Source organism: Talaromyces marneffei, chromosome 6 (assembly GCF_009556855.1).
Source record: "Talaromyces marneffei chromosome 6, complete sequence".
Lineage (NCBI taxonomy): Eukaryota > Fungi > Ascomycota > Eurotiomycetes > Eurotiales > Trichocomaceae > Talaromyces > Talaromyces marneffei.
The window spans coordinates 2,690,390-2,716,667 of record NC_072353.1 but is presented as its reverse complement, the minus strand read 5'-3'; the positions used below and the strand labels follow the sequence as shown (position 1 = coordinate 2,716,667).

General features: G+C 47.8%; 10 protein-coding genes across 10 annotated transcripts; 4 read left to right on the top strand and 6 right to left on the bottom strand.

The window, feature by feature from the left end:
- Window positions 1–294: 294 nt before the first annotated feature.
- Window positions 295–1,994, top strand: EYB26_008478 (uncharacterized protein; the record flags this gene model as incomplete). The annotated part of the gene is made up of 4 exons (XM_054267731.1): window positions 295–375; window positions 454–484; window positions 538–679; window positions 740–1,994. 4 exons carry the CDS (start codon window positions 295–297, stop codon window positions 1,992–1,994), a joined length of 1,509 nt encoding a protein of 502 aa, XP_054123706.1.
- Window positions 1,995–2,037: 43 nt separating this feature from the next.
- Window positions 2,038–2,771, bottom strand: EYB26_008477 (uncharacterized protein; the record flags this gene model as incomplete). The annotated part of the gene is made up of 2 exons (XM_054267730.1): window positions 2,038–2,332; window positions 2,389–2,771. 2 exons carry the CDS (start codon window positions 2,769–2,771, stop codon window positions 2,038–2,040), a joined length of 678 nt encoding a protein of 225 aa, XP_054123705.1.
- Window positions 2,772–3,094: 323 nt separating this feature from the next.
- EYB26_008476 (uncharacterized protein) lies at window positions 3,095–4,629 on the bottom strand (the record flags this gene model as incomplete). Its single annotated transcript, XM_054267729.1, has 4 exons — window positions 3,095–3,439; window positions 3,509–4,054; window positions 4,112–4,313; window positions 4,370–4,629. 4 exons carry the CDS (start codon window positions 4,627–4,629, stop codon window positions 3,095–3,097), a joined length of 1,353 nt encoding a protein of 450 aa, XP_054123704.1.
- A 2,078-nt stretch (window positions 4,630–6,707) lies between these two features.
- EYB26_008475 (uncharacterized protein) lies at window positions 6,708–8,045 on the bottom strand (the record flags this gene model as incomplete). The annotated part of the gene is made up of 3 exons (XM_054267728.1): window positions 6,708–7,631; window positions 7,693–7,716; window positions 7,767–8,045. 3 exons carry the CDS (start codon window positions 8,043–8,045, stop codon window positions 6,708–6,710), a joined length of 1,227 nt encoding a protein of 408 aa, XP_054123703.1.
- Window positions 8,046–8,252: 207 nt separating this feature from the next.
- Window positions 8,253–9,401, bottom strand: EYB26_008474 (uncharacterized protein; the record flags this gene model as incomplete). Its single annotated transcript, XM_054267727.1, has 1 exon — window positions 8,253–9,401. One exon carries the CDS (start codon window positions 9,399–9,401, stop codon window positions 8,253–8,255), a length of 1,149 nt encoding a protein of 382 aa, XP_054123702.1.
- Window positions 9,402–10,250: 849 nt separating this feature from the next.
- On the top strand, window positions 10,251–11,477 carry EYB26_008473 (uncharacterized protein; the record flags this gene model as incomplete). The annotated part of the gene is made up of 2 exons (XM_054267726.1): window positions 10,251–10,806; window positions 10,855–11,477. 2 exons carry the CDS (start codon window positions 10,251–10,253, stop codon window positions 11,475–11,477), a joined length of 1,179 nt encoding a protein of 392 aa, XP_054123701.1.
- An 893-nt stretch (window positions 11,478–12,370) lies between these two features.
- On the top strand, window positions 12,371–14,146 carry EYB26_008472 (uncharacterized protein; the record flags this gene model as incomplete). Its single annotated transcript, XM_054267725.1, has 2 exons — window positions 12,371–12,865; window positions 12,926–14,146. The coding sequence occupies 2 exons, from the start codon at window positions 12,371–12,373 to the stop codon at window positions 14,144–14,146; spliced, it is 1,716 nt and encodes a 571-aa protein (XP_054123700.1).
- A 551-nt stretch (window positions 14,147–14,697) lies between these two features.
- On the top strand, window positions 14,698–18,011 carry EYB26_008471 (uncharacterized protein; the record flags this gene model as incomplete). The annotated part of the gene is made up of 5 exons (XM_054267724.1): window positions 14,698–14,709; window positions 14,802–16,374; window positions 16,425–17,450; window positions 17,503–17,936; window positions 17,985–18,011. The coding sequence occupies 5 exons, from the start codon at window positions 14,698–14,700 to the stop codon at window positions 18,009–18,011; spliced, it is 3,072 nt and encodes a 1,023-aa protein (XP_054123699.1).
- A 422-nt stretch (window positions 18,012–18,433) lies between these two features.
- EYB26_008470 (uncharacterized protein) lies at window positions 18,434–19,524 on the bottom strand (the record flags this gene model as incomplete). The annotated part of the gene is made up of 5 exons (XM_054267723.1): window positions 18,434–18,456; window positions 18,525–18,590; window positions 18,637–18,910; window positions 18,982–19,205; window positions 19,269–19,524. The coding sequence occupies 5 exons, from the start codon at window positions 19,522–19,524 to the stop codon at window positions 18,434–18,436; spliced, it is 843 nt and encodes a 280-aa protein (XP_054123698.1).
- Window positions 19,525–19,862: 338 nt separating this feature from the next.
- EYB26_008469 (uncharacterized protein) lies at window positions 19,863–26,194 on the bottom strand (the record flags this gene model as incomplete). The annotated part of the gene is made up of 2 exons (XM_054267722.1): window positions 19,863–21,496; window positions 21,544–26,194. The coding sequence occupies 2 exons, from the start codon at window positions 26,192–26,194 to the stop codon at window positions 19,863–19,865; spliced, it is 6,285 nt and encodes a 2,094-aa protein (XP_054123697.1).
- Window positions 26,195–26,278: the final 84 nt, after the last annotated feature.

Below are 26,278 nucleotides of genomic sequence, written 5' to 3'. Positions count from 1 at the left end.
TTTCCATTAGTTATAGGTTAGACAAGCCATCTAACGCAAAATTCCAGCACAGCAAGACTAAAAATACATGTCTAAGCTTGTTGGACACAGATGAACAATCGCATTGTGGTTGTTTAAAGCATCAAGGTAAGTCCAATAAGGGTTAGGGCTAAGCCGGAATAGTGGGGTAGGATAGAGCTTGATTGGCCAGAATTTCTCCATGAGCAAATGAGCAAATGACGCTCATCTGGAATTTATTTCTTGCACTTCATTTCTATCAACTCCTCTAATATTCACGCTGAATCAAAACACAAAATGCCGAAAGGAAAGCCGCTTCTCAAAGAGCTGAACAATGCGAAGAACAAGTCCAAGAAGAAGGGCAGACATCAGCATGCTGTAAGTTGACTTTTTTCTCTTTTAACTTCCCCGCAGTTTGGTCAAGTTTGGAGGCGACTAACTGTTCGTTCATTCCAGGACCCAGAAACCGCAGATGAATTCCTAGCTGGTATGTAATCATATCATATTCCGACTACTATTTCTCTACTGACAAGTTTCTAGCTGGCGTTGACCAAGAAGAAGGTGGCGAAAAATGGCGAGCTGGCGACCCCGTCAAAGCTATGCGATTTTTCATGCGCGCCATCGAGATTTACGATAATGGACTTGCCAAGTTTCCCACATCATTCGATTTGGCCTATAACAAGTATGCACACAAAATCCTTCACGTTCTCGTCTGTATGGAAGAAGTGCTGATGATCTGTAGGGCTCGCGTTCAATACGAAATCACCCAACATCCCAAACTAGCTACTCAGCTTCCCGCGCCGCAAATCAAGATCCTCCATATCGCTTTACAATCCCATCGTCACGCACTTGTACTCGATCAAGATAATGCAGATGTTTTGTTCAATACGGCGCAGGTTTTGACGAGTCTTGCGGAGGCGTTGACTGAATCCAAACGGGCCAATGAAGGTCGTATCCAGGAGGCCATGAAATATCTGAACGAGGCGCTGGAGTTGTTCCAGAGATGTTTGGTGGTGCAGGAGCTTCGATATACCGAGTCACAGGAACAGATCAAGATGCTGGAGGCTAATGAGACTCCGCAGACCAGCGCGGAAGAACCAGCGGCTGAGGAGATGGATACAGAGTCAGAGGCACCCCCGCAAGAAGAATGGGCTGCTGTGGTAGAGCCAGTAACGAAGGATACACTGGTTGACACCGCCGTTGCACAGTTGGAGACCTTGGCGACATTATGCGGTCTTTTAGCTCTTGATGGTGGTAATGGGCTGGCATGGGTGGAAGAGTACTCATACGACTTGTTACGAACGAGAATCGCTGCCTATGTCGAAGGTACAGACAGAGAACAAGAGGTTGCACTGGCTCGCGCAATATTCGTGGCAGCATTGACGGAGGTTTTGTACCGAAGCGGAAGAGCCGACGTAGAGACATACCAGAGAGAGCTGAGTGGCGCATTTTCGCCTGAACTAGATCTCTCAGAAAACCCCGAAGGTCTCTGCAGCAAAGCCGAAGCCCTAACATCATTCAACTCTGCAATCGCAGATAACCCCCCTGCAGGTAACATGGAAGAAGTGCAAAAGTCGCTTGTTTCGCGTTGGCAGGCATTAACTGCAGCATTGGAGGCGTTGACCACAGCTTCGAAATTGGCTAGTGCAGATAACGTTCCAAAGATTCACATTGCCAGAGGAGACGCTGAAATGTCGCGGTGGCGGTTGGGCAGACCCCCTTGGAGTTATCCAGTGGCGGGCGAGAACGCGCCAACACTGTTGAAAAATGCACAGACGTATTACCGTGGCGCTGCTGCATTGGCCCGTAGGGATGGTGATTCAGAGCAAGAAAAGGAGGGTTCCTGCAAAGAGGCGCTCGCGGCAGCGCTGGCCGGCGACAAGACAAAGTTGGACCAATTGAGAAGTGTAGATTCAGAAAAGGTGATGGGTATCGCACAGGAAATGATCGAAGATGGTTTGGTAGGACTGGACGATGCCGAATCGTTGCTCATGTGAGCATGTCGTTGAAGACTGTATATAGAGTTCAAATACCACGATATCAACTGTTAGTTTGCATCTTCATCTCCTCATCAATCTGCAAACTCTCCTGTCGTAGATTATGCGTCTTGCTGTACTCAGTCGACGTCTTTGCAGACCCTTCCAGATCAGCCATCACAGCTTCCAGACCCGATAATAACGACTCAATCTCTTTCCTTTGAGCCAGTACTTTTTCCGCAAGCGCCGCATTCTGTGACTGAGCTGTTTCGATCTTTGTATTGAGCGCAACCTGCGCTTCTTGCAAGTACGGCGTCAAATGGGCTCTGTACAAGCCGTCGGCGTCGAGCATATGTGGACTATCCATCGTTAGACAAGCTTCTCCAGTTTCCTTTAAAGCTAGTGTAAAACGTACGGCACGTCACTCTCACTCTCCCCCTGACTTTTCCTCCGTCTCGCTTCTCCAACCAATCTATCCAACTCGTTCAATCCCTTGATTACCTCGCGTTCTTTGATGATCTCGTTGAATTCGGCCGTTGCGCCTTCCTCGAGTTTTGCGTTTAACTGACGATGGACAGACTCCAAACTGGCGGGGACATGTCTGGCTGGTGTGGGAAAACAGGAAGCGAAATTTTCGTATGAGTTTGCTTTTAGGGTTGCGCGAAGGGCTTTGCTGTAGATGTCTTGCAGTCGGGATGCGCGTGGTCCTGGCGTTAACTGGATTGGAGCAGGGGGGAGAGGAGAGGGGCTGTCTCCTTCGCGCTGTTGCGATTGGTTTTGTTGCGGTTGCTGTGACATTGTAATAACGAAGGACACTGAGATTGTCTGATTACGGACATAGGCGAGTTGGCTTGAGATACTGCCAGTGGCATGTTCGTGGGAGTGTGTAGTTGATGAGTGTGGAGAATTCGTCTTAACGCGACGCGTCTAACAAAATCTAACAAAATTACACAAAGCTACCTCCCGGTACGGTAGGTAGTGGCGACGTTCCTATTGGTCAATTCTATCTCTACTTCTTCAACTTCACATCTTTTCAACTGATGGACTGACTATTCAACATTATTTTATTTTATACATGTTATCTCTAGGTACTCGACTATTTCATCTACTATATCGTCACATCATTCACCCTGTAACCCCTCAGTATCCTTCGCAAAATGGGTCGTACTCTCCGTATCATCGGATATCCTTCTACCCATCTGACTACCACCATCCTCACTACTCTTCTTGGTAAAGTACTGCTTCAGATTTATTGCCCTCGTACCATCATCAACCGATGACAGCGGTTGCCTCTGAGCTCGAAAACGGTCCACCAAGTCCATAACCGTGGACCATGATACGGCAATATAAATGATACTATTCCAAAAGCCCTGTAATGGCAGGACAAAAGCGGACACAAACTCCAGGCCGAAGATTGCGTCGTTGGGGTAGAAGAGGCTGTATACTCTGTTGACTGTTGAGGGGACCTAGTATCAACCTCGTTTAGTACAGCCCTTAGCTGGTACCTTTGGGGATTGAGGGGGGGAGGTGCTTACCCAAGTTACTAATAGTGCAATGAAATATAGCACAGCATACTTGAAATATGCAAATGCAGCTGAACTAATATCCATCCGTGGAACACGCCGTGAAGTTGTTGGGGATACTTTGACGCTGGCGCTCCCGACTGTCGAGGTTGTTGAGGGCGGTAATGGGAAGGCCTCGCCCCCTGCGACGGTGACTGAGTATGCTGGGAAGGCGGTTGTATTGCTGTTGTCGTTGTTGTTACTACTATTGACGTTGACATTGCTACTGCTGTTGCTGATATTACTGCCCTGCCTCTGCCCGTTCGCAGTCGCATCATTCACAGCCTCGCTGGTAACATGTACAACCTTGGAAGCATGAATCTCAAACAACTTATTTAACCGGTCATCCGTCATCATATTCGCTTCTTTATTGAAACTTCGAAGCGTACTTCGCTTCTGGGCAATGTCGATACCGACGCGTGCATAAATGGCAAAAGTGAGCAGAATCACAAACCAGACCGGGCCGTAAAAGACGGCGATACGGAGGATATCCCACTCCACGGAGACCCAGCACCATAACTAACCCATCAATTCGTCAATTGGATCTATTATGCGAAGGGATTCGGGGAGACATACAGTTGCAGATCCATACACGGGACCCTTGGAACTAGAACCGATGAAGAAATATGCAAATGACGGAATGAATGGCAGGCCATAACACAGCACCAGATATTTCCATTCTAGATGCCTCAGTTTGGTGGCATCATATTTGTGGAAAAAGGTCAGATAGACGTTGAACGCCATTGCAAATGTCCACAGCGCATCTGCCGGCATGAACCTATTCCACACCGCTCCATCAACACTGGCCCTCATAGAAAGGGGACAAAGACATACCATTGAATGATAAACCCCTGAAACCGACACAGCGCCTCCCCCTTCTCCTTTTGCACAATCGCCGTTCTTGATATGAGTGTCCCGACATTGGTGAGAATGTTCGCCCACGCAGCGTAGAAAACGACGCGATTGATGGGTTTACGAAATGAATGGGAACTCAAGAATGTGCCTATAACGATCGTGGTGCCGATGACAGAGAGGATGGAGGTTGCTCTTTCGGCGGCCGTGATAGCGGCGAGTTGGTTGTCGGAGAGGGACATTTCGATCAATTAGTGGGGAGGGGGTACAAGGGTTTGCGACAGAAGTATGAATGAGATTGCTGATCGATGATAGTCAAACCCGAAGAAGTGATCGATCTCGAGCCAAGATATATGCGGCGAGAAATGCCCCAGGGACAGCTCAAAACCAAGCTTCGCCTTGGATCCACGAACTGAGGAGGTACAGCAAGTATCTATATTCCGAACACGCATACAACCTTCCACAACGCAAACCCAATTTCAATATCCATCTACCTTTCCGGACCAGACATGTAACGATGCCCAGCAGATGAAGTAGGTACCGCGATCGAACATGAACTACATAACTAACTACCCCATAAAGAGTAAATGATACGAATAGACCTTCTAGTTCCTCCCCAGTCTGTTGGGATTGGATCTCGATGGACAGCCCTTATTGGAAGGACCCCGGACTAAACAAATACATACCCCTTCCACCTAATTCCAATTTTGACGGGGATGGGCAAGCAATGCAATGCCTGACTCATGTATCACACGGTACTACAGGGCTAATAATATATACCGCTCCTCCAGGCCCTTCCGATTGGGTCCCCTCCCCAATGACATACAGCTCGAGCACTAGCCATACCCCATATTGACTGTGCGCAGGGCCCGGGTGGTGTTCGCCATGGTTCCAGGGGAGTATCGGTCAAGCCGCCCCCCCGCAGTCAGAGTGCGGTGTGGAGGACGTCCTATAAGACATTTTACCGGCGTCAGCCTCGTGGGTTCGCAAGAACAAAGACGAGATGTGCCGTGTTTGTACTGATGGGGTAGGTAAAGTATCCGTTGTTTTTACGGCAGTGAGAAATCATGAATAAATAAGTTTGGGCAAGGTATTTTTTATGATATACGGCGGGTTTATGGCCGGGAAATTAGGGTTTGTGACACCGTAGGTATCTCTCAGAGGACCCGATCATAGTTGTGTATCGAGCAAGAAAATTAACCAGACCCAACCGACAAGTTAGTCTGGTTCTAGATCAAACTTGTCAAGAAATGGCCTAGTACAAAGGTAGTAGCCCTAGAGGGAATATATTGAGACTATAGTTATCTATGCTTTTTTTTTCCTTTCATCCCCCCCCCCCCCCCCCAAGTTGAGTATACCCAGGTAGGACAGTCAATTGATGGTTTGACAAGGTGTTTGACTTTATACCCCTCAGAAACCAACTAACTATCTCATTCAAACATTGAAAGCTGTACCTAGGCAGCTTCTAGAAAAGGCGGTTGGGACGGTCCATTCAATTGGGTCAATGTTGTTTGGGGTCAATACCTGAGTAGGCAACTATATAGCCTCAATATCTAGGTAATTTTTCATCGATGCAACCCTGACTTCAACATCAAATCACCTTACATCATCTATCCAAGAACTACAAACCCAGACCGACTTCCCTCATCCAAACCAACCAAAAAAATTCGAAACCAAACTGATCGGTGGATCTTCGGTCCAATACATACCCAAAGCAGTCCGATGAATATCGTCTCAGTCTCGTCTTGAATACCTCTCACCTCCGTCTAAGTTGCATTGATCTATCCACGAGAATTTCAAACTTGAAACTTGAAAGAGACATATATTACCGCCGCGGCAGATACCATCATCTAAGGAGGCTGATTGGCAGGTAGACAGGTAGGATGGTGGTAGCTCATGTGTCACCGCAACTCCATTCCAGGGCCCCGTCTTGATTCTGAAAGACATGTTTGTTTGTTTGAATTTGACGTCGTGCAAGACCAAATATGCCGATTATATTGTAATCAATGGGACGGCAAGCCGTCCGGTCATCAATACCACAGTGGGATAAGGGATATTCCCTCTCTTACTCACTGCTTGATCAAGTTAGAGTAGACAAGAATTGCGACGGTAATGCGATCATAGACTTGGCGTATATCATTATACCATTGAAAGAATAAACTAGACAGAACGAGACCGAAGGAAAAATAGAAATGTATGCCCAATTAATGATACCGAACTTAATGACAACCACATCAAAACAGAATGCAACAAAATCAAAAACAAGATGTCTCCGGGTATCACCTGCCTGTCATATCCTTTCGCTTTTCGTTATTCGAGATTAATAGCCTTGCTGCGCCGTCACCATGCCACCATAACCAGGTAATTGCGCCTGTTGCTGATGGTGTTGCTGTTGATGATGTTGCTGTAACTGCGCCTGCAACTGAGGCAAATCATTGAACCATGGGTGTCTCAGAGCATCCGCCGCGCTGATTCTCATCTCCGGTCGCAATTGAAGCATACGAGTAAGCAGGTCCAAGCCCAATTGATCGATTTGAGGCAAGATCAGTCGCAAATCTTGGGTGGCATACACATGGAAATTGGGCTTATATTCTGGGAATTGCGAAATACCAGGCCATGACCTCTCCGAAGGGGTACCCATAAGTCTGAAAATCTTTTGCAGCTGATCCTCGTTTGTCGTACCAGGGAAAAGTGGTCGGCCCGTGTACATCTCCGCCATGATACAACCGGCCGACCAGATGTCGATGCTGGTGTTGTATGTCCTACTTCCGAGCAGAACGTCTGGTGCACGATACCAGAGCGTGACGACCTCGTTTGAAAATGTGTTGACGGGAATACCGAACGCACGCGCAAGACCGAAATCGGCAAGTTTGAGTTGACCTTTCTTGTTGATGAGGAGATTTTGTGGTTTCAAGTCACGATGCAATACGCGGTTTTCGTGACAAAATGCAATGCCACGCATGAGTTGGTGCATGAATGATTTGATAGTCACGTAATCGAGAGAGCCGTGGTCTCCTTTTGTGTCCATGTATCGTTTGAGATCTCTATCCATGTACTCGAATACGAGCATGAGTTTGTTTTCGGTGTGGATTACGTCGTAGAGCGAGACGATGCTTTCGTGTTTTAGTTCTTTCATGAGGGAGATTTCACGGATGGCGGTGGACGGGGTGCCTTCTTCGGAGTCGAGATGGATTTCTTTCAGGGCGACCATTTCGCCGGTCTGGCGGTTGCGGCCTTTGAAAACCTATCCATATCAGTCAGACAATACTCGACTTACGCTGGAGTCTTGCAATCCTATCGCTTACCGTAGCATAGGTACCTTCACCAAGCTATAACTAGTTAGCAAGACATGTAATGAACACGCAGTTAACAGAAATACCTTTTCCAACTGTTGGAATGAGCTGGGCTGCTGTGGTTTGTCCATGCTGGGTCTGTGTGTAAAAGCTAGTCGTGTCGACCTAGATGTTTCGAGGGCTTGTTGGGGCGGTTGGTCGTGCGGGGGTTTCTTGTATGTGGCGGAAGAAGGTTGGGTGAAAAGAAAAGTGCTGGGGGCAGCAAGAGACGAGACCAAAGCCGAGAGACTGGAAGAGGGAGATATTAAATGGGAAGAAGTAGCAGCAGCAACAGAAGTGGGATTAGAAGAAGCAAGATGATCCATGTTAGTCTAGGCAGGCAGTGTCCTTTCTGCGATAAGTTCAGACAGGCCCGCTCTGCTTTTATCGTCTTTTGCCGCCGTCCTTGCTCCGCCGCAGCCAATCAGAGGGTAGAATGCAGTCATCCGTCAGTCTGATTCTCCAGACTGAATCAGTCAAGCAAGGAAGCGTTGTTTTATCCAAACTTAGTTATTTCTATATGCTCTAATAATTTAATAAGTGGTAAGAACAGGCAACCGTGACGCCACTTCAGGTAGCACCGTCTCGCTTTTATGATCGCATCGTACATGATTCTGCACATATCGCTCGCTGAGAAGATTCCCGAATATCTGCGACTCATTACGGACGCCACCAACATTGATAATACCTATAGCCATGCCTCTTTTATGTGCGCGCTCTACCAGTCGATACGCAGAATAGGTGGCCAGACTGCTGCCCATGATCAAAAGTCTGCCAGCATCATCAATGGCTTCCTCTGCGGCACTGCGAACTGACGGACTTGTAGACTCGCCAAACATGATTACAGCCGGCTTCAATATCCCAGCCGTAGACGACGGGGACCATGCGCCGTCTGGCTCTGTCTCGACGACTGCCTCGGGTTGGCCGTCTTGCACTGAAGGCGGTTTCTCCAAGCAGTGCGGACATGCCGGGTAGCGAAAGTTGGAATACGGCGCATGCGGAAGATCCACGTCGCCGTCCGGGTTGATCTTGAGTCCGCGCTTGCGTTGTTCTTCTGGGTTATTAGTATCCAAAGCACCGGACTCCAACATCTCATGCAAGAATTCTGCCCAGGCGGGATTTAGCTGCGTCAGTGACTGCTGAAACTCGTCTCGAGGGACCAGATTGTGACAATTTATACAGATAACCCCTCGTAAGAAACCGTGCAGTTCAATCGTAGACAAATCCGGGTGTGCAACCATATGGAAGGAGTCCACGTTTTGCGTAATCACATTGCTCACGTAGCCCTTTTTCCCGAGGTCTGTAACCGCCTTGTGTGTTGTATTTGGCTTCGCCTTCAGTAACCCCGGCCATCCTACGTAGCTTCGCGCCCAGTACCGCTTTCTCGCCTCATGACGGGTAATGAATTCGTGATAGTAAGTCGGACGATAGGACTTGTTTCGAACGTACGTCCCATTCTCACCACGATAATCCGACAGTCCCGATGCGACTGATATACCGGCTCCCGTGAGAATCACTGTTTGAGCATTTTTGCCGACGTCGATGCCCTGCAGAAAGGGCGAGGGAGGGGCCGCGAGGAAGTCGACAATGGCGTCGATTGCACCGGCGACGCTGTTGGCGGTTTTGGGGAAGACGATGGCAGGGGGGAAGGGTTTGGTGTAGGGGATTCTCAGCGGAGACATGGATACATGGTGTCAAGAGAGACTGTGTATAGACGTGAAGATACGCACAGTCCTGGTCAGGGTCTTCGGTGACTGAGCTTCATCGATGTTGACAAACTGCGAAGTAAAGAGACGAACCAAAGCCGGCGGAACTTGCCGAGTCCGAGTGACATCATGCTATTGAGCCTTGCTGCCTGATCCATTGGCTCTGGGGGCTCAATGGTGAATCCTACATTCATTTGTTCCTGAATCAATGTTTATTATTATATTAATTCTATTGAGTGTCCTCACGTTGGCTGTCAGCGTGGATCGTCGCCAACTCCCTCCATTCCAGGCTTCTTGGTTGTCGTCTATCGATAACAGCTAACTACCTAAAGGGCCAAGGAAAAGGTTCCCCAGTTCGCAGCCGAACTCGGCCGGTGCTCATACGTTGGCAAAGTGAATGTTTTAGCTAAATCGTATAAACGTTTACTCGCGGACTCCACGTCTGAATTTTATATGACTTGCCAATTGACGGAAATTCCAATCTGCACAAGGTTTCGCACCTGGCCGGCCTCCTCAGCTCACCTATAAGTTACCAGGTCATGTTCTGATTACGTTTAGTCTAGATCTTAGCGGCCCTTGATGAGTCTCCTGCCGCCGCTGGGACGCGGCGGCCAGCTGCAGCGATGCCACGTACTCTCTAGGCTCACTCAAAGACAACCACAACGACACGCGACATTCTCTCTGCATTGCAGGAAGTTATATACTTACCATTCTAGAATTCGACAACAACACCAATATTCCTTACGACAACCATCCCTGTCCATATCACCGTCCGTTGTCTGGTCTCGTGCTGCGGCCAGGGCAGCATTGACTATCAGACCACCCATGGCTGTCCAGACAAGAGGCCACGCAGGCCACGGTCACCACCACCACCACCATCACGACAACGTGTACTTGACCTCCTCGAACAAAAAAGATGCCGGCGTCCGGATTACCCGAATCGGCTTGTTTGTTAACCTGGCAATGGCAATCGGCAAATTCGTCGGAGGCTACATATTCCATTCGCAAGCGTTGATTGCAGATGCATATCATGCGTTGACGGATTTAGTGTCTGATTTTATGACGCTGGGTACTGTCTCTTGGTCTTTGAAACCCCCGAGCGAGCGATTCCCCAACGGATATGGAAAGGTTGAGAGCCTGGGAGCGTTGGGTGTGAGTTCATTGCTGCTGTGTGGCGGCTTTTTTATGGGATTGGATGCCACTCAGGCTCTGCTGTCTCAATTTGCGCCCGAAGCATTCGAGGCATTGGAGCATGCTGGCTTATTGTTTCATGGTCACTCACATAGCCATGATCATGGCGCTGAAGTGCTAGGGCCGAATATTAATGCTATCTGGCTGGCGGCTGGTTCAATAGTAGCCAAGGAATGGCTATACCGAGCTAGTAAGACTTGCCCCTTTGTCTATTACCTATATCATCTGACAAATGTAGCAATGAAAATCGCACAAGAACGAAAATCATCCGTCCTCGCCTCAAACGCAGTCCACCACCGCATCGACTCCTTGACCAGCCTTGTCGCTTTGGCTACAATCGGAGGCGCCCACATCTTCACCAATGCAGCATGGCTCGATCCCGTTGGAGGGCTAATCATCTCGTTGATGGTGATTAATGCGGGATGGACAAACACAAAAACGGCTCTACTAGAGCTCGCCGATACAACAATCGACGAAGAGATTAAAGACTCTGTCCGAAAGGCCGCCCTAAAGACACTCGCGAATTCGACCACGGCGCAGGACATTCAAATTCGAGATATCCAAGGGTTGAAGTCAGGACAGAATTACTTGATGGACATCGAAGTTGGGGTTGCGGATTCCATGACCGTGCAACAATCCCGCGAGATCGAGGAGATTCTACGAACGGGTGTTGGCGCCAAGGTGCGCGGTGTGCGTCGAGTCAAAGTACGATTTGTGCCTAATGGAGTGGAAGGAGTGGATTTTGCGGAGGAGTTTATTCCTGGGGATGTTAGTCCCAGAGCAAGTCCTGAGCCGGAGGAACATGATCATGACCATGACCATGAGCATCAACACAGCGGGGAAGTGCATAAACGGCGTTGATATATCATCTCTTCAAGACTACAAATTAGGTTGCGAATGATACTCGCTGGTCGAGCGTTGTCTTAACCATCACTGGAAGCGCAGTATAACCTCCTGACTTGAATTTTGTCTAGGAAAAGGGCACGTGTTGGGAATGCAACGAGACATGTACATAGAGGATATCTAGGTAATACACTACCTCTGTAGAGACCTACGCAGGTGTATACTCATAATAGGCATACTGCCCGATAGGTTGATAGGGTTGGATGCAGAGCGGTGGAGAGAGACAATGCAGCCCACACTGGCCGGTTAAATTGGGGGATTTATCCGAGCGGGGTGTCATGCCCTAGTCTGGGAGTCTAGATTCTAGAAAGGCGTACGGAGTAGATTTCTAGATATCACATGGCCTGAAATATTTTCAAGTGAGATTGAAGAATAATTGAAATACTGTGCGTATAGTTTGAAGATATTTTGAGTAGTATAATGTATTGAGTATATTGTCAACATATGTGCCTTGCAAGGGAGTGTGGGGTATTGACATCACTTTCTCTCGTAGTTAGTTAAGTTAGTTGTTTGTATCATCTCCATAACTACACCAAGAATATCCTGTATAAATATTTACTTTACCCACCGAACCAAACTACACATCCCCAGATCCGCGTTCTATGGAATTGCACTGCACGGCTGTTTGATTGAATTTAGCCTTATTTCCCGAGTCTGCTTTTCTTTTTTGAACATATACCCACGTCGAACCTTGAATCCTTTTTCCAGGCCTAACTCGGCATTGTTGCCGTTTGTAAACTACCAACCCTTACATACTGGCTGAATATATTTGAGCATACATATATACCCCTCCTTATACCTCCCTCTGAACCCATCCTCCAGAGTTATCGCGATTATTGTTTCAAGTCAACATGGCCAACCCATTATACATCGGCTTCGACCTCTCAACCCAACAACTCAAAGGCCTGGTCGTGTCCTCGGACCTCAAAGTCGAATACGAAGCCAAATTCGACTTTGACGCCGACTCGCACGGCTTCGAAATCAAAAAGGGTGTTTTGACCAATGAAGCCGAACATGAAGTTTTTGCCCCCGTCGCGCTGTGGTTGCAGGCGTTGGACTCGGTGTTGAATACACTTGAAGAACAAGGATTAGATTTTGGGCGGGTAAATGGGATTAGTATTGCGGGTCAGCAGCATGGCAGTGTGTATTGGAGTGCCGATGCGGAGAGGCTGTTAAAAGGGTTGGATAAAGGGAAGACGTTGGAGGAGCAGTTGGAAGACGCATTTTCGCATCCGTTTAGCCCTAATTGGCAGGACGCGAGTACGCAGAGGGAGTGCGATGAATTTGATGCATATTTGGGTGGACCGGAGGCGTTGGCGGAGGTGACGGGGAGTAAGGCGCATCATGTAAGTGTTGCCTTTTGGATTGGACGAATTTGAGCTAATCTGTTTGTTTGTTTTTTGTAGCGATTCACAGGTCCTCAGATCCTACGATTTCAGCGGAAATACCCAGAACAGTATAAGAAAACATCCAGAATCTCGCTTGTATCTTCATTCCTAGCTTCGCTGTTCCTAGGCAGCATCGCCCCCTTCGATATCTCAGACGTCTGCGGAATGAATCTATGGAATATCAAAGCCGGATCATGGGATGACGGTCTCCTCAAACTGTGTGCAGGCGAATTCGGAGTCGACGCCTTGAAAAAAAAGCTCGGTGATGTACCCGAAGACGGCGGCCTTCATCTAGGCAAAATCCACAAGTACTTCGTTGAGCGATACTCATTCAATCCAGACTGCACGATAATACCCTCAACGGGCGATAACCCGTCAACAATTCTTGCCCTGCCGCTTAAGCCATCCGATGCGATGGTCTCATTAGGAACGTCGACTACGTTTTTAATGTCTACGCCCATGTACAAACCCGACCCCGCGACTCACTTTTTTAACCACCCTACAACACCGGGATTACACATGTTCATGCTGTGCTACAAAAACGGTGGCCTGGCGCGAGAGCATGTCCGCGACGCAATCGATAAGCAAGTAGGCGGAGCTGCAGACCAGATCCCATGGGCGAACTTCGACAAGGCTTTGTTGGAAGCCCCCGCCATGGGTCAAAAAGCTGACTCTGACCCCATGAAGATGGGTCTTTTCTTCCCCAGGCCAGAAATCGTACCGAATTTGCGGTCTGGGCAGTGGAGGTTTAACTACAACCCGCAAGACCAGAGTCTTGAAGAGACAACATCCGGCTGGGATGTACCTCTAGATGAAGCACGCGCTATTGTAGAAAGCCAATTCCTGTCTCTCCGGCTCCGCTCACGGGGCCTTACCACAGCCCCCGCCGAAGGTATCCCCCCACAGCCCAAACGAGTCTACCTTGTGGGCGGCGGGTCGCGAAACAAAGCCATCGCCAAAATCGCCGGCGAAATCCTAGGCGGCTACGACGGTGTGTACAAGCTCGATGTCGGCGAGAATGCGTGTGCGCTTGGTGCAGCGTACAAAGCTGTTTGGGGCATTGAGCGACAACCGGGACAGACGTTTGAGGATTTGATCGGCAAGCGATGGCGTGAGGAGGAGTTTGTTGAGAAGATTGCGGATGGGTATCAGCCGGAGGTATTTAAGAAGTATGGAGATGCGATGGAGGGATTTGATAGAATGGAGCAGCAGATTCTGCAGCAGGAGGGACGGAAGTAGGCAACTATACCTATATACCTAGTGGATATATGGTAATGAATATGCTATGGTTAGAGTGTCTAGAGAAATCGAGCCATAGAGAGATAGAGACAGAAATAGAGAAGCACAATGACGTTGCATAGTTCAGAGCAGGCTAGCCCGATTAGGAAACGGGGGACGTGCCTGCCTTAGAAGTTAGGCGGCCGTTCCACTCTTTTTTTCCACAAAAACAGCCGACCAGACAACATGCTGTGCCTGTGAGCATACACCACTCTGATTTAACAGAACAGTATTCTCCTAGAATCCCCCGGTCGTCACATTATCATCCTTGCATTTAACAACCCAATCCGGGCCTTCAACTACTGCGTGCATAGCAACTTGCTCCCTCCCCCGCCTTTTGTCGTCCCAGTACCGCCTGAGAAAATGGCAGTGTAAAATTCACCTCCGACAACTGACATGATTCCCATCCATCGATGTGACCGGCTTTCTTCTTACCTGCCTTAAACCAAGTCTCAACTTAGATCCAACTTCGAGAGTCTTTTCGACTCGCCGAGGCAGCCTGGCTGCTCACAATGGAAGATCAGGTAGGCCACTAATCTAATGACGCACTCTGCCCCGCCCCCTCCACATGCAGCTTCTATCAACAGCTTCAATACTAACTATCCTTGGGTTATAGGTAGTGAGCGCTATCGAGATCGCTTCGAATCCATCGGCGGACCAGACCCTCAAAAAACAAGCCTTTGAATACTTGAACCAGCTTCGCGCCGACCCGTCAGGATGGCAGGTCTGTCTCGCCATTTTTACACGCACACCACGCTATAATGAGGTGACTCGCCATGTTGCGCTCGAAGTGGTTAACAGCGCTGCTCAGGCCGATTTGATAGATCTCCAGGGCTTGCAGTATATCAAAGATGGGTTGATGGGTTACTTACGGCAGGTCTATGGCGGTGAAGGAGCAAACCCCGATGGTGCTGCGATTCAGAACAAGATTGCTCAGACAGTGACGTATCTCTTTTCGGCGTTGTATGCTGCTGGATGGGAGACGTTTTTCGACGATTTGCTGAGCTTGACGACTACCGATCCTTCGACGAATCTGCGTAACAACCCCCTCGGAGTGGTTTTTTACCTTCGAGTCGTTTATTCGGTTCATGATGAGATTGGTGATGTTTTGGTTCCTCGGTCGCGTGAGGAACAGGAAAAGGCAAATACACTGAAAGATCTTATCCGTCAGCGAGATATTCAGAAAATTGCAGGCTCATGGCAAGAGATCCTGTCCCAGTGGCAGGAGGGCAATGACCAGATCGTGGAAATGTCGCTCCGGGCTATCGGTACCTGGGTCAGCTGGATCGATATTGGATTAGTGGTCAACCAGACAATGCTCGATCTCCTCTTCCGACAACTCTCTCGTGCACAAAAATCCGAACTTCGAGATGGAGAGGAAAAAGTCCGCGATGCCGCTATCGATGTGTTTACTGAGATCGTGGCCAAGAAAATGAAACCCGATGATAAGATAGACATGATTGTGTTTTTGAATCTCGACAGCATTGTGACTCAGCTTTCTAACAGCCCGCCATTGAATGAAAACCGCTTCACCTCCAAGTACGATACAGATCTCGCCGAAACCGTTGCAAAACTTGTCAACATTACCGTCGTTGATATTGTCCGGGCGTTAGACAACGATGCTGTTGTCGTCACAACTAAAGAAAAGGCAAATAGCCTACTGCAATCGTTTTTGGCACATGTTCTCAGGTTCTTCTCTGACGACTATGACGAGATTTGCTCTACTATCATTCCGTGCGTGACGGAATTATTGTCGTATTCTCGAAAAGTGTCGAAATCAAACCCCGAGATTCAGAATCAACACGCATCGATGCTTTTGCCTATTCTGAAAGCCATTATTGCAAAAATGCGATACGACGAAACGTCATCCTGGGGCGACGAGGATGATCAGACCGAAGAAGCCGAATTCCAGGAACTTCGCAAGCGATTAAACAACCTCCAACAAATCATTGCCGCAGCCAATGAAGGCCTATACATAGATGCTTTGTCAGAGGTTGTGGGCACGACATTCCAAAATCTGCGCCAATCAGGCGGCCAAATGGATTGGCGTGATCTTGATTTGGCTCTCCATGAGATGTTTTTATTTGGTGAACTCGCCGTCAAGACCGGTGGCCTATACACCAAAAACAAAGCCAACAATGTTGCTGCTGAAAGATTGGTCGAAATGATGAACAGGATGGTGGAGTCTGGTATGCCTCCTCCATCCATATATTATACTCATATGCTAATTCAAGTCTAGATATCAGATCCTTCACTCATCCCGCGATTCAGCTGCAATTCATGGAGATTTGTGTTCGTTACAGCAGCTTCTTCGAGCATCATACCCACGTCATTCCAGGCGTACTAGAGAACTTCCTCCAGTTCGCACACCACCCGATGGAAAGAGTGAGAACGCGTTCTTGGTATTTGTTCTACCGCCTGGTTAAGGCTCTGAAAATACATATCGGTAATGTTGCACAAACGGTCATTGAAGCCGTGGCTGACCTGCTGGTCATCCGAGCTGAACTGCCATCTGAGGCCGATGATAATGATGACATGTCTTCAGACGAAAGCTCTGCGGACGCCATCTTCAATAGCCAGCTCTATCTTTTCGAAGCTGTCGGGATTTTGTGTTCGATCCCTCATGTTCCAGTCGATAAACAAGTTGTGTACGCACGATCTGTGATGAATCCTGTGTTTGTCGACATGGAGAACAATCTAGCTCTGGCCAAGTCCAACGATGAGCGTGCACAATTACAAATACACCATGACATTATGGCTCTTGGTACACTTGCACGAGGTTTCTCGGACTGGACTCCGGGCTCACAGATGGCCAACCCTGCCGCAAAGTTCTCGCCTGAAATTTCCGATGCGTTTGGACAGGTGGCTGAAGCGACATTGATTGCTCTTGAGTCTCTGAAAGGATCGTTCAATGTTAGAACTGCAGCCCGATTCACGTTCTCTCGTGTGATTGGTATTGTTGGATTGAGACTACTTCCTCAATTACCAAGATGGATCGATGGACTATTGACTGAGACTTCTTCTAAAGACGAAATGGCGCTCTTCCTACGATTGCTGGACCAGATAATCTTTGGTTTCAAGTCCGAGATTTTCGGAATCCTTGATACTCTTCTCACCCCTTTTCTACAGCGCGTTTTTGCTGGTATTTCAGAGACCACTGCCGGTACAGACGATGAGATTCAAATGGCTGAATTGAAGCGAGAATATCTCAGCTTTTTGTTGGCATTGTTGAACAACGACCTCGGGTCTGTTCTTGTCAGCCAGGGTGAGCAATCTTCTATCCGTAAAAATCATATCAATGTACTAATTATTCGTAGCCAACCAACCGATATTTGAATCGGTCATATCTACCATTGAACATTTCGTCAAAGACATTGACGACCCGACGACGGCAAAAATGGCGTTCTCGGTTCTGACAAGCATGGCCAACTCTTGGGGAGGGGCTGATACCGCCAATGCATCTCAAAACGCTATCCCTGGGTTCAACCAATTCATGTTTACGCGATTCTCTCCACTGTCATGGGCCTTACCAAGATCTGCAGGGTTTAACTCGAAAGATGGCCAAACGAGACATGTCCTGCAAGAAGCAGGAGGACTACAGCAATCAATCTATTCCAAGGCTGGTACCGAGTATGTTGATTATCTTCGCGGCCAGGAACTACCTGGAATGGGCATGGGACCGGATCTGGTGGGGGAGTATACGAATGCTTTGACTCAGCTGGATACTAAAGGATTCCGGAATTTCTTCCTCGTAAGTCGCCTCTGTATCATGTTCAAGAATATTGCTAACCTCAAGTAGTCTTTTGTTCAACGCCTCAGCTCATAAGCGTGATTCCCATCCTCTCCATGCCTTGTTCAATCTATGCGAACTAAAACCACTTCTGTGCCATTTAGATTCCCCTGTTTTTCTTTTGATCATCGATTTCGATAGTACATATTTGTCACGTCATTGCATGGCGCTGTCGCTCAACACCTTTACACCACACAAAGCATCTTTTATCATGTTATGGTATACATAATGGGTTACTTGCAGAAAATCTTGAATGATGAATACTACGATGGGAAGAGGATGGAGAAAGCAAAATATTCCGATCAAGGTTATATTATCCATGAATGAAGAAGACCTTGAATTGCGGGTGATGTTGACAGTGGTCGGGGTTCAAGATATTTTATTCGATATCTTAGGTACTCAACAAAAACACAATATACAATTTTCAATCAATGACTATATCCTCGACTCTTTCTGTTTTACGGTCGTTGTCGTAGAATTTCTGCTATCGAACATTCGCCAGTCAGAAAGTAACATAAAAGGTAGAAATAAGGGGATTGGAGAACGCACTACGCAAACAAATACTTCGCAGCATGCTCAACATGATCCCCCGCAAACGTCGCCATCGTATAATAACTATGATCATAATCCGGCTGATACCTAATCTGCACTCCCTGCACACCCGCCTCTTCCGCCGCCTTCGCAAAGTTTTCCGGAAGTAATTGTCCCTGTTTATAGAAGTTATCCCCCGTGCCAACGTCGATCAGCACATTCAATGGGCCCGACGTCCATTTCTTAACGAGTTCAGTGGCATCATGCTCCTTCCATTTTTCCTGCGCGGCGGCGTCGGAGCCAAAGTACCCTTTGAAGGCCTTCTGGCCCCAGGGGCAGTTTATGGGATTCGTAATGGGCGCAAAGGCGCTGACGGATTTGTATTTGCCGGGGTTGCGGAGGAACTTTTCCCATGCTCCCTATCAGCACATATCCTATACTCAATCACAATGTTTAAGGGAGAGGGGAGACGTACAAGAGTAAGAGCGCCATGTCCACCCATACTGTGACCCGTGATACTAACCCTCTCTGCATCGATTTGGTATTTGAACGCCTCAAATACAGTTGCGGGTAATTCCTCGGTTATGTAGCTGTACATATTATACCCTTTGTCGTAAGGGGGCAGCGTAGCGTCGACGTAGAACCCAGCACCGCTACCGAAATCATATGCGTCGTCTTCACCTTGAATACCAAGACCTCCTATCCATCCATATCAGTATCTATCATTTCAATTGGGGATAAATAGGGGGAGGGGAGGAATACGTGGACTAGTATCAGGGTACAGCACCGCAATCCCCCTTTGACTCGCGCCATGCTGAAAGAAGCCCTTTTCTGAACAATTCTCTGCCGTGCATGTCAATCCACTGAGATAGATGAGCAGTGGCACTTTCTTTTCTGCGGCCTGCGGCGGCAGGTAGAGGTTGAAGCTCATTTCACAGCTGGTGGTTTTGGCATTGTGGCTTAGTTTGAGCAGTTTACCGCCGAAGGAGGCTATTGTTGCTTTTGTTGTTACTGCCATTTTTCTCTTTTTTTTTCGCTTTCGTACGGTGTTTGATGAGAATGCGTAGTTGAGTATGTAGGAGATTAGAAAGAAATGAAGAAAAATTTATCGAGATCGTGCTCGTGAGGGGCAGTGGTGCGTAATGATGGGTTCATATTTTGCTGTGAGGGGAACAGCAGTGGGGAGAGTGGGGAGGTTATTTCCCCAAAAGAGTAAAATTGTCCCTACGAGATATCGGGAAGATCAAGATAGCTTCATGAATGGTTTCATGTCATTTATAAACAGGTCAAAGTATCAACTCTAACAATGTGTGGACAACAGTCCAGAAGAAACGCCACAAATGCTATATGTTATGCTCACTTGCTAAGATATACAGGAATACCATAAATCACAGGCGCCGCTCCATTCAAATACTTCAACAAACAAGAGCTACGTGATCGTGCAACTGCTTCATCAAGTCCATTGCTCGACCCATCACTCAAATCAACTTCCTTCCCTTTAGTAGGCTTCTTCTTGCCCTTCCCCTTTTCACTGCCATCTTCATCCCCCGGTATCAACCCCCACTGCTGAAAGGTGCTTTTCGCAAACCTATCAATATCCTTGTCCGTCACATCCCATAATGTAGCAACAAGAGCTGGCGATCCGGCTTGCATATAGTTCATCGGTGTGCCATATGGTTCCAATTCGCCGGCTTCAGCAAGACATCCGCTGCTACAGCCCATAAGGAAGGCGACTGCACATCTATCCAATCGCTTGATTGTGCGTCCTCGGATGTATTGAGCGCCACTTCCATGACCAAAGTAAAGGAAAATATCCTTTTCCTCTAGACCAGCTTTGAACTCTTCCTCAGATGGTGTCCGTCCAATGACAGCCGACCAGCCTTCTCGATGAGCCAGCTCTTCCTCAAACGTGCTTTGCGTTGTTTTCAAGTCCCCACTCGGATTCAGGATGAAGTGTCCATTGTGACGATTGACCTCAAAGGCCACGTCTGATGAATCGACCAACGATCTGAAATGAATAATCCTCTTTCGCAAACATTCCAACGAAGGCATACGAGATACAGGAAGTCCATGCAAACATGGCAACGACTCCCAGGGGAAAGAATGTAACGACTTGTCCAATATCAGAATCGTATGATTAGGTCGCACCAACTCGCTCGGACTGGTAGAGTGTAAGCTGTTCAATATGTCAAGTGTGTCAATGACCATCATATCAAAGTCAATCTCGTCATACGCATTGCGCTCGCCTTGGAATTGAAGAATGTCGACAACGAAATAGAGCAGGTCCAAAACCGAGTCTTCGGGATTTTCTTGTTTATCGAGGTCCCGAAGGCCAATGAACAGGCTGAGTACGTTCTCATGAACTTTGATTTTTTCCTTTTTGTCTTTCGACTTTCTTCTTGACGGTAGGTGTTTGTTTAGCACCTTTTCGAATGAACTTGAAAATTGCGTCAAAACCTTCGAGTTTCGAGGAAAGGTGTCAAAGATACCACGGAAACCCCCTAGCCATATGTTCTCCATGTTGTCCAAGAGAGTTTCGAGTCGACGATCAAGAGACTCACGAGTAGCCCACCATTGTTTCTTCGAGTTTTTGTCTATACGAGTTTTCGCATCGTGGGCACTGGCGTTTGCAAGTGCGATGATCTCCTTCATTTCATTCTTGCCCCAGTCAAAAGTAAAGTCATCCTCATCTTGGTTATCCTCCTCGCTTCGTTTGAGTGGCAGCCGGAGTAAAAATGGAGAACTGCCATGGGACATCCGAGAAATAATAAATTCAGTGCGGTCAGGATTCAGCGAGATGGACAAGACATTCCAGGCATCAGGTAGAATGTCCACATAATCTTGTGTGAAGTTGGCAATAACGTCCGCCTGCTCTCTGTTGTCAGATAGCACATTTTCAGGCCAGGCCATTGGGTCAGAGTAGCCAGAAAGACTCTTGTCGATAGAGATTGCAAGACGCTCACGATCAAAGGCAGTAATACGGCCGAGTTCTATCAAAATTAGTAAAGCTCATCTCGTCGCAAGGATTTTGACTTACCATTGGCATTTACCGGGGCCAGAATATCTTCATCGGCAAGCCCCGGTGTCGTTACGTGTGAAAGCATTGAGACACGACCCATGAGACTCGAAGCAGTATGACCTTCGACTGTTGACCCGGTAGAAACAGCATCTTTGACTGTGATGCTGATGGCGTTTCTCGCTCGAGACATGATATCAGCAACATCAACTTCCTTTGTAACCTTTGTAGCACGACCAGGCATTTCTTTGGCTGTCGACTTTCCTTTTCTTGCGACTGGAGTCTTGCTTCTAGCAACTGCCGCTTTCGTAGCTGAAATCACCGCTTCGATTGAAGGCATGGATAGAGTCGATTCGGGTAAAACACAATATACTGCATGTGCAGCGATACTCTTCATGGCGTCAGCAAGTAAGTGCTCCGTTTCTTCGATCTGTATGGAAATTTGCGTAGCCATGGAAGAGCAGGACTCCCTGACGACCTTTAGCAAACGAGAAGCTCCATCGAGATCTTCAACAGCTAACAAAGCATGGATCTGCTGTCTGATGATTTCGTTCCGCAATGCAATATAAGACCGAGGTTGGGCTTTAACTGCTGGCGTGACTCTACTCTCCTCAATTTCGGTCGATTTGGGCACTGCTTTGGTTTTCCGTGTTGTCCGGGGACCCATCTTCTTGGCTTCCCTCTGCACGCTAGCTTGGCGTATTTTCAAAAGAGACATTTTTTCTTCAATCGCAGCGACGGATGATTTGATATCGATTGAGTGGTCAAGCCGAATTTCAGAGACTCGATCAAGCATAACTTCAGCTTCGTGAAGGAGACGTAAAACCTCTTTGTAGTTTCCTTGAGATCTACTCAAGGCAGCTTGGCTTATTTTTAGCTTCACGGTTTCCACGCTGTTAATTAATACTTCTGATATCTTTGTGGCAGCGTCGAGAACAGTCTTGGCGTCTATCAGATGATTGCCTCTAATCCACTCCAGGCCAAGCTCAGCTTGACATGTAAGTAGGCGGACCGAAATACCTAGGGTTTCGTTCACCTTGAGTGCTTGTTCGCCGTAGTAAATGGCATCCTGGAACAGACCATTATAGGCTGAAAGACGCATGAGGTTCAAGAAACACGCGTTATGCGAGGCTACATGCTTCCAAAAGACCGCGCCTTGAGCATATGTCCACATAATCGGCGTCGCACTAGCGGAGAGGTCGATATTTGCAACGCCATCAATGACAAGGTCCACATCTGACACTCTGTCTGCTGACTGTCCCGACTCCTTCTTCCTTCCAGCCGAACGTTCCAGCTTGGTCCATAGGCGTGTGCTTAGTCGAACAGCTAATTTGCCATAGTATAACGCTTCTCTCAAACTCCTTTGTTGATCGGCTAGGCGAGAGTAGAGCAGAGCCCCATCAACAATCAGTCGCTCCCATGCGATCTTGGAGTGACTGCGACTAGCTTGAACTTCCTTCTTGGCTTCTTTGCTGCGGAAGAGCTCTTGACCGTCTTGAAGTGCTTTCTCAGCGTTATCAATGTTGTTAATTTCCATGTTGTATTCCGCAAGTGCCAGTTGGTAAGTTATGGCTGCATAACATGAAGCCTCGCCAATGGTCACACGTTGCTTAGCACGATCGAGGAGATCAAGAGCTGCTTTGTGGTCTCCAAGCCGAGAATACTGCAAAGCACATCTTGATAGAGCTAGAATCAGAGAAGAGCTGTCTCGGGCCTCTTGTACTTCGTAGATACGAAGACTGATCTCAGATGCAGCTAATTGTAGTTTCCAATATCCACGCGCTTCTAGATAATCCGAAGCTGCTTGTGCTTGAGCAAGCAGAATATCATAATCATCGATGACAGACTGAATAGATTTCCAGTCTGTGCAGTCCCGTATTGTCGAAGCCCAAAAGGCTATAATTTCTTGAAGGTCTTTTTCTTTCACGTCACCTTCGCGGAGCAAGAGTAACAGTTTCAGGGAGTTTGTGACAAATGGTGCATATGGACCACGTTGTGCGTCTGAAAATTTCGATAGATGCAAGTGAGCATCTTGGGTTAGAGATTCGATGACTGTCGTTTCAAGTGAATCTGGATGGTCGAGTGAAAAGCGAAGCACTAATCGTACAACACGTAGACGGCGGACTAGATACTGGTCACTGGAGTAGAGCGACAGGATTTCCGAAAGTAGTTCTTGAAACATGTTGTTGAACTTCTCACTAGCCAGGTCATGGCTAGGGAAATCCGCGAGTAAACCCAGCTGCCACTCTAAGAGGAAGCCTCGAGTATTGACATCTAACTGCTTGCCTTCAAAGATGCTGATGTCATCGTTCGTCGGCCTGCGAAGTTGCATTTTAAGATAAGAAGACAGGACCCGCGTGAGGTTAAAGCCTGGGCTCTTGGAATCCTGGAGAAAAGCATGAGGCGGCTTGCCTGAGAGATATGCTATTTGTTGTTCAAGTGTGCCGGCATCGATGTATTCTTGTATAGACCTCTCAAAGCTGGTGATGGATTTGGCACCCATTCTTGCATCCAGGTAGAGATGAGCCAATCGTTCCAGCTTCAAAGTGGTAAACCCAGTGACCCTTTGCGATATAGGGCACCCTTGCAATAGGCCAATAGACTGATCCAACAATGGGATTAACTCTTCGTGTCCTGCACCTGAGTCCTTTCTCTTGAGGTAGCGAGACCAAAAGAGGTTCGATAGTTTCACAAGTGTAGCCCGCCAATCAAGTCCTTCTCCTGTATCATCCACATCAAATTGTTCAAAACTGTTAAGTAATCGTGCGGAATCCGAGAAAACCGGCTGTAGATCCCCCCATGGTGGCAATTGATTCAAAAGTGACATCTTGCCCAAGGCAATTGCAGACTCTGCAGCAGTGATGATAATATTTTTCGCATTGATTAGTCCTTGCATCTGTACATCCGTCTCACCTTCCACGGCATTTGGTTGCTGGCGACCGATATAGCGTCTTAGAAAACGTATAAATGCATGAAGAAAATCCATTGTAGACATGAGCATTCCCTTGGGAAGGTTTTCGTCTGAAGAAAGAAGCCCACCAAGTTTCGCCATGGCTATTTTCTTCAACCGGGCCGATTCCACGAGCAGCGCTTCCAGGTCGCTAGCACTACCTCTGTTAGCGGAGTTTAATCCCAAAGCTGCAGTTGCAAGAGATTCCACCACCGATGGGTAAAATTTGTTGTTCTTGAACATGTATAGGTAAACAATGGCGATTCTGCATTGAGTCAGGCTCAACGCCATGGGATCTTCCTTTGTTATTTTTTCAGTCACAGACGATAAGTGTTTCAAGGCTTCTTTTAAGCATGAAGCTTCTTGGGCGATCTTCCCAAGACTGTATGAAACCTTCCAAGAATAAGTAGGCCCTTTCATTTGGCATTTTGCAATCCTAGACTGCAATCGTTGCACAGTTGTGTCGAGTGCCGTGAACGCCGAAGAATCGATTATTGGGTCCGAGTTGGCATAAGCATCAAGGAAGCGCGATAGAGGATCCAGAAATTCACGTTTCGAGTCGCCTGTATGACCGGAAAGCTCCCATGACATAATTCGGTACTCCATTGATACCAGCTGTAAAGTAAGGGCTGAAAAATGTCGTGTGCTGCGGGTTGTCGTCAGGTCGGCTGATGAGACGGCTGCCTTCTGTACTATAGACGACAAAGAGAGTATGGTGTTAGAAGACGATAGTAACTGGATGGCGGCCTTGTCTTTGTTAAGGCGTCCGGCCTCTAGAGAACGCACAATAATCCCAGCAGGGCTGCTTGGATTGGATGTGGATAAAGCTCGGCACATCTTTTCAACTGTCAGAATCTTCCTTTCCGCTGCAATCAGTTTCAATACATGGGATTGGAATGAGACTAGCAAAGCCAAAACCGGGCCTGCAGATTCAATGTGTGAGAATGTCAATAGCTCTGCCGTCGTCTCCCTTGCGGAGTCTGCTTTGACATCTTGATTGGAACGATCCTTCGAAGTCTTCGTAGGTAGGAGTAGGATGATCTCCTGCAATCGTCTCTTCAAGGCCCTCAGTTCCCTATAAGCCAGCTCATTGGCTCCTAGTGCTATCAACCTTCCTGCCAATATACATGCACCTTGTTCAAGCTGTAAATTCGCGCTATCGATTTTGGAAGACCTTTCGCCTTTTAAATTTCGTAGAGTTGTAAGCGCAAGTATTGCACATTCAGCAGTCGCAATTACATTATTTTCAGGCGATCCGTTGACGGTCGGCGTTGGCTTTGGTGGTTTGGTCGACGGTTTCTTCGGGGACGACACGAGTTGATTAGGGGAGGTGGGTTGCAAAGGACTTTTCGAGGGCGCTTTTCGTTGTAAAGCATCCGACAATGCTTTGGAAGCTGTATTGAAGACTTCGGTAGCTAAGACAAGTCTCTGTTGTATCGATAACCCTTCTCCATCTTGAACAACGGCCGTAGGTTGCGACACGTCTACCTTGGCTGTGGTTGGAGGATTGCGCGATCTGGTGGATTGGGTGCGCGTAACAGACTTGCTGGAAGCAGATGTCCGCGTTCTTCTGACTGTTTTGGTCTTCTCACTTGCTGGCGGCGTAGGTTGTAGTAATGATTGTAGAGACGTTAGTGTTGATGTCGTACAGGTCGTAGTCGATTTGACAGCAGTTTTGACGGACATTAACCGCGAGTCCGTCAATTCTGTTGTTGCTGCCATCTTTCAGGTTGAAGATGGACGTATTGCGCACGCGCACTCCAGGGACAGGCGTTGGATTGTGATAAAGCTTGACGGGTGCGGGCA